The following is a 15,540-nucleotide window of genomic DNA, read 5'->3' on the forward strand; positions in this document are numbered from 1 at the left end:
TAGAGCTTGGAAAAGACCCAGGGTTTTCCTGGGAAACCTGATGCCCTCTCTCCTGCCTTATTCTGAGCTCAGCAGCTCAGCCCCCTTGGGCAATTGCCACATCCTATCTCCTGATCTAAGTACAGCATTGACACCTCACAGGCTAGAGGGAGATTGCAGGAGAGCAGCCTCATTGTGACCTAGGGATGACATCAGCGCCTGCCTGATGCCAGAGCAGCAACCTGCCCTCAGGTGTAGCCTGGGTACTTGGTGCTGCTTTGAGTGTATCTCTGATTCTTAGTGCCTGAGCCCGGCGAAATGAGATCACTCCTCCTCTTTCTCAATTCTGCCTCCTGCCTAAGGATCCTGCTGCTCTTTCTTCTGTATTATGCTGTGATCAGGCTTGCCAGATCTGAGGTAAGTGAGGCTCCTTGAGAGATGGAAAGGCTGGATTGATGCCAGCTGAATGCAGGAACCAAACAGAAGTAGTTTTCAATCAGCAGGATCGGATCATCTCTACCCAAAAGTCCTCAAAGAGCTGGCTTAGGAGGTTATTGGCCCACGGACATTAATTTTTTAACCAATGTAGGATTCCTGAGGGAATTCCAGAAGGCTGGAAGTGTGCTAATGTTTTGTCAATATTCAAAAAGCTACGGGGGGTTGGCCTGGCTTCTTATAGGCCATTTAGCCTGAAATAATGGACAAACTGATATAGGATTCAATCAATAAAGAATTAAAGGACGGGAATATATTCAAAGCAGGTTAACAATGTTTTATGGAAAATGGGCCAGGTCAAACATAGATGTGACAAACTTAGACTTTTGGAAGGTGTTGTTTTTCACAGATTCCAAGGCAAGATGGGCCCATTGTGATCTTCTAGTCTGACCCTCCTGTCTAGCACAGGCCAAAGAACTTCCCCACAATCATGCCTAGTGCATACCTTGAATTAAAATGTCCAATCTTGATTTAAAAAATTGCCAGTGATGAAGAATCAGTCCACCGTGAACTTGGTAAATTGTTCCACTGGTTAATTCCTCTCACTGTTAAAAATGGACACCTTCTGTCCAGTCTGAACGTGTCTAGTTTCAACTTCCAGACATTGGACCATGTGAGACCTTTCTCTGCTAGATTGAAGAGCCCATTTGTAATGATTTCTTCCCCATGTAGGTATTTATAGACTTTTCCTCAAACCACCCTTAACCTCTTTAAGCGACATTGACTGAGCTCCTAAACTCTATCACTATAAGGCATGTTTTCTAATCCTTTAATCATTCTTATGGCTCTTCTCTGAACCCTCTGTAAATTATCAACATCCTTCCTGAATGTTAGACACCAGAACTGGACACAGGATTGCAGCAGTGGTTGCACCAGTGCCAAATAGAGAGGTAAAATAACCTCTCTCCTCCAACTTGAGATTCCCCTGTTTAGGCATCCAAGAACCGCAGGACATTTGGATTAAAAATTAGCACTATACAATATCAATGGAGCACAGGTTAAAGGAATTGAGAACAGGCTAATGGCTAACTGACAGATCTCAAAAAGTAGTTATCAAAGGGCTCATTGAATGTTGGTGTTTCTAATGGGGCTCTGCAGGGATCAGTACTAGGTCTGATGCTACTCAATATTTTTCAATGACTTGGAAGTAAATACAAAATTGCTGCTGATAAAAATGTGCTGATGACAGAAAGATTGGCAGAATGGTCATGCAGAGCGTTCTGGAGAGTTTGTTTTGCAAATGGGGCCCATTCAAACAAAATGCATTTTCACACAGCCCGACACAGAGTTATACATCTGGGAACAAGGAGGGCCTATTCAGCTTTGGATTTAACGATCCTTAGCTTTGTATCATCTGCAAATCTGGCCACTTCACTGTTTCCCCCCTTTTCCAGATCATTTATGAAGATGTTGAACAACTCTGGTCCCAGTACAGATCCTTGGGGGACCTTGCTATTTATCTCTCTTCATAAACTCTCCATTTATTCCTACCTTTGGTTTCCTATCTTTAAACCAGTTAGTGGTCCATGTGAAGACCTTCCCCCTTATCCCATGACAACTTACTTTGCTTAAGAACCTTTGATGAGGGATCTTGTTAAAGGCTTTCTGAAAGTTCAGGTACACTCTATCCACCGGATCGCCCTTGTCCACATGCTTCTTCACCCCTGTGACATTACGCCCCATATTCTTCATAGAGATATTGTTCTAGGGATATGGCATAACTAAGGTATGTTTTATGCAAGATGGGTCACGTGAGATATCCTTGGAAAGGTTCTGATTTACTGAATGGGATTATCCTATTTGGATGGATGTATCATTTCTGTATCTGAAGTTAGGAATATGGGCTCTGTATCAATTACAAAAGTGCTTGCACCAGGGGAATGCCCCCAAATAGTAGGCAATCAGCCTGGATGGGCCATTAGGAAGGACAATAGGACATGGAAGATGCTAATCTTCCTCCTTCCTGAGAAGTTTCCTGGGATGCTGCTTTGACACTGCAGGGTCATGTGATCATGTCACCTCATAGAATTATAGAATCCATAGAATCTCAGGGTTGGAAGGGACCTCAGGAGGTATCTAGTCCAAGCCCCTGCTCAAAGCAGGACCAATCCCCAACTAAATCATCCCAGCCAGGGCTTTGTCAAGCCTGCCCTTAAAAACCTCTAAGGAAGGAGATTCCACCACCTCCCTAGGGAACCCATTCCAGTGCCTTACCACCCTCCTAGTGAAAAAGTTGCTCCTAATATTCAACCTAAACCTTCCCCACTGCAACTTGAGACCATTACTCCTTCTTCTGTCCTCTGCTACCACTGAGAAAAGTCTAGATCCATCCTCTTGGGATCCTCCTTTCAGGGACTTGAAAGCAGCTATCAAATCCCCCCTCATTCTTCTCTTCGGCAGACTAAACAATCCCAGTTCCCTCAGATGGACATCATTTTGGACTGGTGGTATTTTTCCACTAGGATGGAGGTGCAGGGGTGGGTGGAGTGTCAAACTGGGAGACAAAGGATTCCTGTCATAGCCAAATCCTATTGAAGGCTTGGAAGTGAGTTAATCTAGGTTCTTCTCCACCACCTCCCTGCCCCATAAGGAAGCGTGCTGAAAACATCTGGAGAACTAAAGGAACTAAACTGTGGGGGAGGAGGGAAGGGGCCGAGCCCAGGAGAGAAAGATCTAGCCTGGGAAGGGAATACCTGGATAGTTAAGCTGCAAGCAGTGCAGTTTACCTTCAAGAAACTTTGCAGCTCTCAGGCAAGTGGACTGAGCTCATGCCAAACTGTTGTTGTTGTTTTTTGGTGTAAAACAGCTGCCGTTTAAGGATGATCTAGGGGTTATATCAGCACTTGTTTGGGAGGATTTGCATAAGCCATTCATGACTTCATCACTCAGGAGTAGCATGGCCATCCCAAATGGCTGCAGAGAAAACCCCGATATCATGCATTCCCTAAATATGTATCCAGGAAACACTGTTGTCCAGATGTGGGATTTCTCCCCCACGGTCTGAATTCCGTGCATGGTATCTGGGGTTAGCTGTGTACTGTGCAATCCTAAAACCTGCAGAGTTTGATCATCTCTGCAGGAGAGAGAACTTTGCAGGCTCTCTCCTTCAATGCTTATAAACTCTGCAGGCTCCTGGTACCAGCAATCCCTGTTTCTCCAACCCCTGGAGTGTTCCAGTGACCCCTGTTATGGTTTGTGCTTTGTGCCCTATATTGGCTGCATCATAGGAAAGCACAATGCCTACCCATGATGCCTCAGAGTGCAATATTCTCCCAGAAGGAAAAACTTCCCTCTGGCCCCACATGGCAATCATCTCTGGCTCATTGTTCTCCCAGGTTTATTGAGGAGTTCTCTTCTAACCTTGCTGCTTTCTCTGTGTGTGGCAGGCTTCTCCGAGGAAGAGGAGGCCCAGAAAGACAAAAAAGAAAGCGAAAGGTAAGCAGCCCCTGACCCCACAGCTGCGGTGGCAGACTCAGGCCCCATGCAAAGCAAAGAAATAGGGTCTATTCCCCCACCTGCCTCCCCTCTTCCTGCGAAGGCACAGTCGTGCCCAGAGTCATGCAGAGGCACTGGCTGGGGCTCCGTTCACAGGCTGCCTCTGAAATCTGGAGCAATAGGCTGCTAAGAATCAGAGAGTGCCCAAGCAGCTCAATGTCTCCTTTATGTCTCACTTCTGGCAGCTTTTGGTTGCTGTGCGCAAGAGGTGGAGGAGGCTGGTGCATCCCTAGAGACGTGGTAAGCAATGCCCCTCTCCATAAATCTGCAGTGGGTCAGTCGCCTCCTTTAGCGCCATGCAATTCATCCCCACCCAGGGGCAGTAGCCTGAGTAATCCCTCCCCTGCGCCGACCTATGTACCACGCAGGCAACTCTTCTCCTTTAGACTCCTGCAATTCGTTCCCACCCTGCAGAAGTTGCCATCTCTAATCCACCCCCACGCCTCGTACAGTGGGTCATTCCCTTCTCCAAGCGTCATACGGCTCATTTAACCCGGGGCAGTGGTGGGGAGGGGTAGATTGTGTCGACTGGACTGGACCATCCTCTCCTCCCAAGAGTGGGAGAAAATGTTTTCTGGGAGCAGCCCCGTGCACCCCGGGGAGGTGAGGTGGAGAGGTCAGGAGGAAGGCTGGCCTTTCTGGTACGGTGAGTAGGGGATCCAGCAGCACTTGGGTAATGGCCCCTTCTCCAGTCCCCCAGCATAGGTTCCAAGTAGGATCTGAACCCTGGACCTTCAGCTCTACAGCATAAAGCACCCCTTAGAGCTAAAGAAGTAGATGCATAGCTGGTAGCTAGAGTAGGCTGTTATCCTATATGTTGATTAGCTTCTGTGGAAGGGACATGACACATGCAGCCAGCAGGATAGACACTCACCTCCTCAGCACTAGACAGGATCACCTAACAATCCAGCTAACCCCAACCCAGAACATCCAAGGCCCGGGTATTGCAGGGGAGGAGGCTGCCTCAGTGGAGAATGGGACAGGGAGCCTTTCGATGCCGCCCCTCTGGGTAAAAGAGGGCCGGAGGGCAGGGCCTGCACTCAGCTATCTGCTCTCTGTTCCACAGCTGCCCTGTGCACCTGGAGAAGCTCCCCTTGGCTCAGAGCCTCTGGCTTCTTGAGAGGAGGCAACAGGACGTGGCCAGACACCTGGATGCAGTTCTGATACCGTAAGGCAACTGAGCGGGGGGCACCAGACTGGGGGCTGGGTGGGAGGGGATAATGAATGTAGAGAGGAGGGAGCAGGGAAAACCATTCACGCCAGCATCCTAAAATAACAGGTGAGATACCAGTGAAAGTGAGGTGAGGGATTATCAGAAATTAAATGCAGAGACTACAAGTTGGGGTTGTGAGTAGGATCAAATCCTTCTGTACGGCAATATCTGCCAGCAGGCGACTGTCTCGAACCTGCCCGTGCTGTGTCTGAAAGAAAAAGCAATCCAATGACACGCTGTGAGGGGGTGTCCTCCCCACCTAGGACTGGAAGGGGCTCAGGTGGCCAGGCAGGCCCATGAACTCCACAGGGTGCACCTGGAGGAAGAGCCAGGGAGCAGGGAATTGATTCCAAGCAGGCTCAGCTCGGCAGGGCCTATAAAGCCAGGAAGCTGGCAAGAGACAGGGGCTGCAGCTGGGAAAGGGCAGCCCCTCCCTGGGAAGAGGGGGGAGTGTTTGGAGCTGGTGCACCCAGAGCAAGGAGGGGAACCAGGAGTAGTAGGAAGCAGTCCAGGCTGGGAGAGGAAAGCCCAGAACTGCTGGGTTGAGGGTCCCTGGCCTGGAGCCCGGTGTGAAGTGTGGGCCCAGGTTTCCCTACCAGCCACCGATGGCACGGCCCAGACCGGCGGGGCAGCGAATAGGAGGACTGTCTGGGTCACTGTGGGAGTGACAGGCAATTGAAGGACTGTACCCTGGAAGAGGGGGAAACGCTGAGTGGCCTAGCGATGTAGAGGACACTACAGTTCCCGGAATGAGAGAGAGATGATGTGACCACATGCGACAATTGGAAGGGGCATTGGCCTCGAGAGCTAATCCCCAGAATACGCTCCAGACAAGCAGTGAGTGGGACACCACGTGATACACCCCAAACATGAGTCATCAGCTGGGTTCAAACCCAGGACTTTTCGGGCCATAGCACAGTCCTCCACCACCAGAGAATCTCCATTAACTGGGAGCAATAGTAGGTTGTTAGCCTCTAGTGTCAGCCATTAGAAGAGGACAGGTTTCCAGTGGGTTAGAATGTAAGAACATAAGAATAGCCAGACTGGGTCAGACCAAAGGTTCATCTAGCCCAGTATCCTTGGCCTTCACCACCTCCTCTGGCGAGGGTTACACACACATGCTCACATCTTCCTCACCCAAAGCAATTGTTGTTAGCTAATCTTTGTGTTAAAATAGCACTAGGTCCTCAGTCATGCTCAAGGCCCCATTGTGCTAGGTGCTGCACATGTGCGTGTGACGAAGGGGTTATCGTTCTAGATAAAATGAGTGCCGGCTCCCCCTCTCAGTCCTGCGTTACCCATTTGATGTCCTTGTGTCAGGCTGTGGTGTGCAATGCATGCCTAGGCACTGCCCCATTGCACTACTGTTGGAAAGCTGTGCCCAAGCCCTGCCTTTGCTCAGCAGGGCCATGTCCCATCTGTCCCTGTCTGCTCTCTCCCACAGGCCGAGTGTGGCGACAGCCCTGACGAACCAGTTCTGCTATTGCGCTATGGAATCCACCACCTCTGCCCTCTGGAGTCCCAGCTCCTTTTCCCTGAGAGTAGCCGCCATCATTCAGTCGGAGCCCCTCTGCCACACAGGGGAGATCATGCCCTTCGCGAGCTGGGAAGGATCCACTCATCGCATCCAAGCCCAGCCTCTCCCCAGGCCTCCTGCCCACAGCAGACGAGACCGGGGAGAGCAGACCACGGGTCTGGACCAGACTTCGGTCCATGGCTCAGACTTCAACATCCGGCAGAAGCATCTGCAGAGGCGACTGGGGGCTCCACAAACCCCCATCCCGGGGGAGCCATTGCTGGGTAAGCGGGACGCCAATCATCAATTGGAAGTAGACACAGATCCGCCCAAATGTGGATTTCCAGCAAAGGTCCCGGAGCCCCTCAGATCCAACACCAGCCCTCAGCGTGCACAGGAGATCCAGGAGCCATGTGTCTGCCCCTGGGGACTCCTTCCCCAAAAGGCCCATAGGATCATGGCATCCCCTGATGCCATCCTGGCCAGGCTTGTGCCCACAGCGGTGGTCAAGCTGCAGGATCACGTGGCTCAGAAATGCTGGCAGATCCAAACGAAGGCCTTTCCTAAGATGGTGCGAGAGTCGCACAGAGATGTTCCCCTCCGGAGAGAGACTGCCCTGCCTGGGCCACTCCACCCCCCTAAGGAGCCAGGCAAGCACAGAACAGCGGCATTCCCAACGATGGGACAACAGCCTGCCCACCCCATCGAACTCCACATAAGGCATCAGCATCCGGTCATGCAGAGGGGGCTGCTCACCCTGGACCCAGAGCCCCCGGCAAAGCTGCCTCATGCCGTCCCAGCCAGGGGAGCCCGTGTGGAGTTCAGTGAGATGGAGACCGATTTCCTGCAGACGGGGAGGCGAAGCACAAGCTCCTCTTCTTCCACACGTCCTCCAACGCCAGTGGAAGATACCACCATGGAGACGGGCAGGAATGATGGCGCGGCAGGAAACCAGACTAACCCAGATCGCTGCACTCTGCCAGCAGGGGTGGGTCTGACATCGCCACCTCCAGGAACCACAGTAGCAGAGAAGACACTCGCAGCGACACTCCAGATTTATAGGAGCGAGTTGAGAAAGCCCCTTAGCAGTGTGAGCGGCACCAAAGGGACTGAAGAGAAGCTGGAGCTGCACATGGAGAGGAAGGTTCTCTTGGGAGAAGGCTCCTGCCTGCGGCCAGGGGCACAAGCAGGTGAGAGCAGGGCAGATCTTCCCAGGACCCAATGGCACCAGGTTGCCCCAAAGGCACCAGGCTCTGAGCAGCTAACAAGGTCCACCCTTGACTCTCTCATTGCTGGGCAGGCTGCACACGACCTGCAGATCAAGCAGCTGACGGAAATGTTGAGCAGCTCCCGCCCCTTGGCGGGCCAGGTCTCAGTTTGCCAGCAGTGCCGCAAGGCATATCCAGGCAAGAGGAAGGGTGAGAAAACTGCAAAGGAGACATCTGCTGAGCTGCATGGTGTCCGAGACATCATGCATTCACATGGGTTCAATGGAACTGTGAATTCAAAGCTCTCCAGTGACCAGCCACCAATCAGAGTCTGCGAGAAGTGTGGTAAGCATCGACAGAAGAGACCAGCTGGCTCTGCAGGTGCTGATTTGCCGGGAAGATCCCATGGAATTCCACAGCGATGGACTCCAGGAGACTCCTCAGCATCATCCTACCACAATAAGATGCCAGTGCTGTGGCTCCTTCCAGCAGACAAGAGCAAGACGCAGGATGGAATGGGGAAAAGGGCTCCCCGCAAGCAACCAAAGATGGTGTCCGTTGCAACGAGTACAACAGGGCTTTCGCAAGCTGGGGAGAAAGCAAGTGAGAGTCCTGACGGTTCTCCCTCAAAGTCACCAAAGGCCTCCAGAGCTAGGACACCATCCCCTTCAAGGAGCAAAGTTCTCCAAAAGATGTTAATGTGCCTGAAGCAAACCTTCAGCAAGCTGCAACACAAAGTGATGTCCCCAATGTCCAAGGACCCTCGTTCCAGAACACCTGACACTAAATTTACAAAGCCACCCTTTTGGAAGGCAAGGGCCTCCAAGGGTGTCCGGTTTCCATACTACTGAATCCCACCCTGCCAGCATGCCCACTAACAGCAGGGGCCCACAAATTCCAACCTCTCCCTATCATCCAGTGGGCCCGGTAAGCATGGGCTAAAGTGGCTGAGAAGAATGGCTTATTGTCCTGGGACACAGAGACTGATATATAAGTGACTCTCCTTGGGGTATGACATTTAAACCAAGATTCCAAGATGAAGGGGGGCCTGGGAGCTTTGATGAGCTTTGATGAGGGTGTGGCTAGCTCACTGGATTTATTACTTTCCTTCATGCGGTTCAAGAATCAATCCTTCCTTCAAGAAGAGCTGATACTAAATTTACAAAGCCACCCTTTTGGAAGGCAAGAGCCTCTAAGTGTGTCCAGTATTACTATTAGGGCCGTACCGTCAATCAAACCCAAACCGGCCCTTTGACCCCTAAAACCTCGCCCCTTGACCCCTTAAGCCCCGCCCACCTATCACCAGAAGTCCCACCCACAGGGTATTACTTCCAGGGTCAAGGAGGACACATGACCGGAAGCAAAGTATGTCATGTGACCCCTCTAAGAACTCCTCCCACTGCCCTCTACCAATCAGGAGAGGTTTCGCCCTCATAGGACGACCCGGAGAGGGGATTTGACCAATCAGGGGTGTTCCAGGGTGGGGTGATCCATCCAGATGTGGTTCGTGTGACCCCTCTAAGAACTCCTCCCACTGCACCCTACCAATCGCGATGGGTTTCGGCCGCATAGGACCACCCTGAGAGCAGATTTGACCAATCGCTGGTGTTCCGGGACGGGGTGACCTGTCCAGATGAGGGTCGTGTGACCCTTCTAAGAACTCCTCCCAGCGCCCTCTGCCAATCAGAGCGCAACACTATCACCCCATAAGTCCCAGCACCAGGGCAGAAGAGGCCATCTTTTACCAAGGACGCGTGCTTTAGAAATCGTGGAAGCATGGACTCCTTCGCCACCCCTGGTGAGAACTTCAGACTTTGTGTTAGCACCGAGGGCCTTTGGACTTGTGTGGAGAAAGCGCTACATGAGCGACAGTTCCCACGAGGGCCCTTTGACTCAGCCCTTGATGGATACGCTGGAACCCAAAACCCAAACTCTCGTGAGGCACACCGATGAGTGTGATGGCCTCTCATTGTCAGCCCCCCTAGAGGTGGAAGGTGAACGCAGCTCAGGGGAGTCATCGGAGGACAAGGTGAACGGAAAAGACATTGCTCAGGTAAATGAATGATTAAGAAGTGACTGTTGATGATGGGGTGTAATGGGGTTAGGAACCGGGGGGTGGGGTGGGTTGTGTATATTTAAAAACAAGGAGTGGGAGCTTACACTGTTTCTTTTCTGAAAATCTCTCCACAGCTTGACGATGCCTTTCTAGAGGACCCAGAGGCCCTGGACAGCATTGCATCAAACAGCGAATATGAACCGGGCTCTCCTTGTTTTTGCTCAATGCCGGTACAAATTGTTGAAGAGGACTCCAAGGATGACGGCTATGAGGAGTTTAGGAGGCCTGGCATGGAACTAACGGAGCCAATGCCACGTCGTGAGCGTAAAAAAGTCATGCGGACTACTGTACGTGTTGCTGTTTATGCTGTCCTTCATCAGTGCCTTAGGGAAAAGCTTTTTGAAGATTGTGAGGGCTGTGTCATAGATGCGCCAGCACAACAGCACCATGACTGTGAGACTTGGACTTCAGTAGATCTAAACTTCAAGCTCCGGCGCCTGTGTGCTGAGTTCTGTTTGGAAAGCTTATTAAACACTGTTCTTGCCATAGGTTATGCTACGCAATGTCTGTGCCTACCCAAGAACATTTAGCGTAAGGGGTGACCTTGATAAATGCTGTGCAATTTAGTGCAGACCCTGGCCGTGTTTTAAAGAAAATGACCAAACCGGAAGATGCCTGTGTCACATTCTTGACTTGAACTGGGACCGTATAGAATATGATTGCAACCAAGGTCCTGTAGTGGCACCAAATCTTTTGTAAAGGGGGTCATATAAGGGGTCTAAGACCAGGTTATGGGTTGCTGGTTATGATTATGCTGTCTGTATGAATGTGTCATTTTGTAGTTGAAGTTATGAATATTGGCTTTATCATGTCTGTATCTCAAACTTATGCTATGCTTCTGGGTGACATCCCAGACGAGTTGGTGTTAGCTCTGCCTAGCCTGCTTGATGGCCCATTAAGGACCATCAGCTACACAATTGACCCATTGAGAGAAGGCAGATGCACCTTGTAAGTCAGCAAAGTATGCAGGAACTTGCCCATGTGACTCCAGACTCCATTTTGCTTGTAATTTTCCACAGTAAGGACAAAGAGGTGTTCTTACACCTGGAAAAGACTATAAAAGGCTGATGCCTCATCTCCAGCTTGTCTTCAATCCTGCTTCTTACCTCTGAAGGGACTTTACTAGAAACTGAAGCTCTGAACAAAGAACTGATGACCCGTCCCAGCTGGGGATGTACTCCAGAGACTTAATTTAAACCTGCAGTTTATTCTATCCCTGCTACAAGCCTGAACCAAAAACTTTGCCATTATTGTATGTAATTGATTCCGTTTAACCAATTCTAGCTCTCATCTGTATCTTTTTCCTTTTATGATTTTATAGATTTATAGATTCATAGATTCTAGGATTGGAAGGGACCTCGAGAGGTCATCGAGTCCAGTCCCCTGCCCTCATGGCAGGACCAAATACTGTCTAGACCAGCCCTGATAGACGTTTATCTAACCTGCTCTTAAATATCTCCAGAGATGGAGATTCCACAACCTCCCTCGGCAATCTATTCCAGTGTTTAACCACCCTGACAGTTAGGAACTTTTTCCTAATGTCCAGTCTAAACCTCCCTTGCTGCCGTTTATGCTCATTGCTTCTTGTTCTATCCTTAGAGGTGAAGATGAACAAGTTTTCTCCCTCCTCCTTATGACACCCTTTTAGATACCTGAAAACTGCTATCATGTCCCCTCTCGGTCTTCTCTTTTCCAAACTAAACAAACCCAATTCTTTCAGCCTTCCTTCATAGGTCATGTTCTCAAGACCTTTAATCATTCTTGTTGCTCTTCTCTGGACCCTCTCCAATTTCTCCACTCTTTCAGTACCTGTTTTTCCCCAATTACAAGGTTTCATCCTGTGAGTTTATCGACGATGAAACCGTGTGTTTGTCTTGGAAGCACGCAAAAGACCGGTACTCTGTCTCTGGCAATACCAACGACTTCATAGCCTGTTTCACCACCGCTTATGCCCGCTTAGAACTATACAACCTCCTAGAGAGGTTGCAAGAGTGGTGCCTGTACCACGACACTGACTTGGTGATATTTGTGAAAAGGGAGGGTGAGTGGAATCCCCCTCGGGGGGATTATTTAGGGGACCTCACGAGCGATTATTTCAATTAAAAAATAATAATCTGTGTACTTTTTTCTGAATTGGTCTTTTTTTTAAAAAAAACCCAAACACCAAACATCAATTGTCTTTAAACCCCTCATCTGGGGTGCTTTATTGGGTAACATGGCTGTGAAAATTATCACAAAATACATGTCTGTGCTTGTTGAAACATGTTTTGAGCAAGGCTAGGCATGGCCAAGGAATATCTCATCGGTAAAGGTCTTTTCATAACCTTTTTCAAAAGCTCCTTTCGTTTTAGGTAGTCTCACGTGGTCGCATTTCTCAAAGGAAGAGGCACGTGACCTTTGCTGAAAATAGCTTGAAAGGCCTTGGATACCTCACCACTCGTCTTGTGTTTTTGACCTAAGGCCCAGGCATATTTGGATAGAATGTCTATCACTGTTAAGATGTACTTAAAACCGCTGTTGCATTTGGAGAACTGGTGCATATCCACCAAATTTGCCTGCCATTGCACATCCACATCTGGACCAATGGTCTTGTTTCTTTTAAAATGTATTTGAGCCGGTTTGTGTAAAGTGCAAAAAAGAACAGGAGTACTTGTGGCACCTTAGAGACTAACAAATTTATTTGAGCATAAGCTTTCATGAGCTACAGCCCACTTCATGGGATGCATGCAGTGGAAAATACAGTAGGAAGATATAGATATACACAGAGAACAAGAAACAATGGCTGTTACCATACACCCTATAAGGAGAGTGATCAGTTATGGTGAGCTATTATCAGCAGTGGACAAAAAGAAATGTATGCAGTGGTAATGAAAATGGCCCATTTCCAGCAATTGACAAGAAGATGTGAGGAACTGTAGTGGGGGAAAAAATAAGCACGGGGAAAGAGTTTTACTTTGCGTAATGGCCCATCCACTCCCAGTCTTTATTCAAGCCTAATTTAATGGTGTCCAATTTGCAAATTAATTCCAATTCAGCAGTCTCTTGTTGGAATCTGTTTTTGAAGTTTTGTTGTTGTAATATTGTGACTTTTAGGTCTGTAATCAAGTGGCCAGGGAGATTGAATTGTTCTCCGACTGGTTTTTGAATGTTATAATTCTTGATGTCTGATTAGTGTCCATTTTATTCTTTTACGTAGAGACTGTCCGCTTTGGCCAAAGTACATGGCAGAGGGGCATTGCTGGCACATGATGGCATCTATCACATTGGTAGATGTGTCTAGTGGCGTGGCTGATGTGATTAGGTCCTATGATGGTATCCCCTAAATAGATACGTGAACAGTGTTGGCAACAGGCTTTGTTGCAAGGATAGGTTCCTGGGTTAGTGTTTTGTTGTGTGGTGTGTGGTTGCTGTAGGATTGGGGGCTGTCTGTAGGCGAGGACAGACCTGTCTCCCAAGATCTGTGAGAGTGATGGATCGTCCTTCAGGATAGATTGTAGATCCTTGATGATGCGCTGGAGAGGTTTTAGTTGGAGGCAGTGGCGGATTAACAAAGTTGCCACCCCTAGGCCCTCAAAAAATTGCTGCGCCCCCTCCCCACCCCGCGTGCCAGCTCACCTCTGCTCCCCCGTGGCAAGACTGGGAGGGGGTGGGGAGAAGGGGAGTTCTGGCACGCTCGAGGGATGGTGGCGGTGGAGCGTAGATGAGCTGGGATGGGGAGCGGTTCCCGGGCCCCCCCAGGTTACTCCCCGCATCCGTGGGTCCAGCTCACCTCTGCTCCGCCTCCTCTGAATGTGCCGCTACTCACTTCTCCCTCTCTCCCAGCACTTTAGCGTGGCAAGCCTGGGAGGGAGGTGGAAGGGGGGAAGCGTGGGGTGCCTGGGAGAGGAGGCGGTCCAGGGATTTGAGGGAGGACAGAGTTGGGGAGGGGGCGTGAGCAAATTCGCCGCCCTAGGCCTAAGCCTTGTTGGCCTAGGCGATAATACGCCGCTGGTTGGGGGCTGAAGGTGATGGCTAGTGGTGTTCTGTTACTTTCTTTGTTGGGCCTGTCCTGTATTAGGTGACTCCTGCGTACTCTTCTGGCTCTGTCAATCTGTTTCTTTACTTCAGCAGGTGGGTACTGTAGTTGTAAGAATGCTTGAAGGAGATGTTGTAGGTTTTTGTCTCTATGTGAAGGGTTGGAGCAAATGGGATTGTTTCGTAGACCTTGGCTGTAGACAATGGATCGAGTGGTGTGGTCTGGATGAAAGCTGGAGGCATGTAGGTAAGTATAGCGGTCAGTAGGGTGGTGTTTATGTGGCCATCGTTTATGAGTGCTGTGGTGTTTAGGAAGTGGATCTCTTGTGTGGAATGGTCCAGGCTGAGATTGATGGTGGGGTGGAAATGTGTAAAGTGTAAGTGTCCCTGTCTGAAAGCCAAGCTGTTACCTGTCTTCTATTCAAAGTTTTGCTATGCTTCCTGGCCACTTGAGAAAGAGGGTTCACCCCGCCGAAGCTCCCAACTTCCCCGGGGGTGTAATATATTTTCTTTAACAGAGCTGCCTGTGTAGAAATGACTGTTACTGATACCGTCTTTTACTAACACAAATATGAAGGGGGACACATTCATATTGACACATTTAAATGAGAGGCCTTCATGCTCATCGGGGTTCCTCACGAGGGTTTGGGTTTCGGGTTCTGGCGTATCCATCAATGGCTGAGTCAAAGGGCCCTCGTGGGAACTGTCACTCATGTAGCGCTTTCTCCACACAAGTCCAAAGGCCCTCGGGGCTAACACAAAGTCTGAAGTTCTCACCAGGGTGGTGAAGGAGTCCATGTTTCCACGATTTCTAAAGCACACGTCCTTGGTATAAGATGGCCTCTTCTGCTCTGATTGCTTGGTCTTATGGGATGATGGTGATGCGCTCTGGTTGGCAGAGAGCGCTGGGAGGAGTTCTTAGAGGGGTCACACGACTCTCTTCTGGGCAAGTTACCCCGCTCTGTAACACCACCGATTGGTCAAATCTGCTCTCAGGGCGGTGCTGTGTGGCTGAAACCCATCGTGATTCGCAGAGGGCAGTGGAGGAGTTCTTAGAGGGGTCACACGAACCACTTCTGGATGGGTCACCATGCCCCGGAACACCCCTGATTGGTCAAATCCCCTCTCCAGGTAGGCCTATGAGGGCGAAACCCCTCCTGATTGGTAGAGGGCAGTGGGAGGAGTTCTTAGAGGGGTCACATGACACCCTTTGCTTCCGGTTATGTGTCCTCCTTGACCCCAGAAGTAATATTCCCCATGGGTGGGACTTCCAGTGACAGGTGGTCGGGGCTTAAGGGGTCAATGGGCAGGGTCTAAGTGGCCAAGGAGAAGGGTTAGGGTTTGATTGATGGTAGGTCCCTTATACTATTTCCGATTTCCATACTACTGAATCCCACCCTGCCAGCATGCCCATTAACAGAAGGGGCCCACTAATTCCACCATCTCCCTAGCAACCAGTGGGCCTTGTAAGCATGGGCCAAAGTGGCTGAGAACAAGTGCTTGT

General features: G+C 49.9%; 1 protein-coding gene across 1 annotated transcript in view; it reads left to right on the forward strand.

The window, feature by feature from the left end:
- The first annotated feature begins 226 nt into the window (after positions 1-226).
- The window catches only part of LOC123365020, a 62,241-nt gene continuing 46,927 nt past the window's right edge, over positions 227-15,540 (forward strand). Inside the window, exons 1-2 of the mRNA XM_045007616.1 lie at positions 227-396; positions 3,861-3,909. Of these exons, the coding sequence (XP_044863551.1) occupies positions 298-396; positions 3,861-3,909 (148 nt within the window). The 5' untranslated portion in view covers positions 227-297. The remainder of the gene's footprint in view (positions 397-3,860; positions 3,910-15,540) is intronic.

Source organism: Mauremys mutica, chromosome 2, assembly GCF_020497125.1.
Source record: "Mauremys mutica isolate MM-2020 ecotype Southern chromosome 2, ASM2049712v1, whole genome shotgun sequence".
NCBI classification, from domain to species: Eukaryota; Metazoa; Chordata; order Testudines; family Geoemydidae; genus Mauremys; species Mauremys mutica.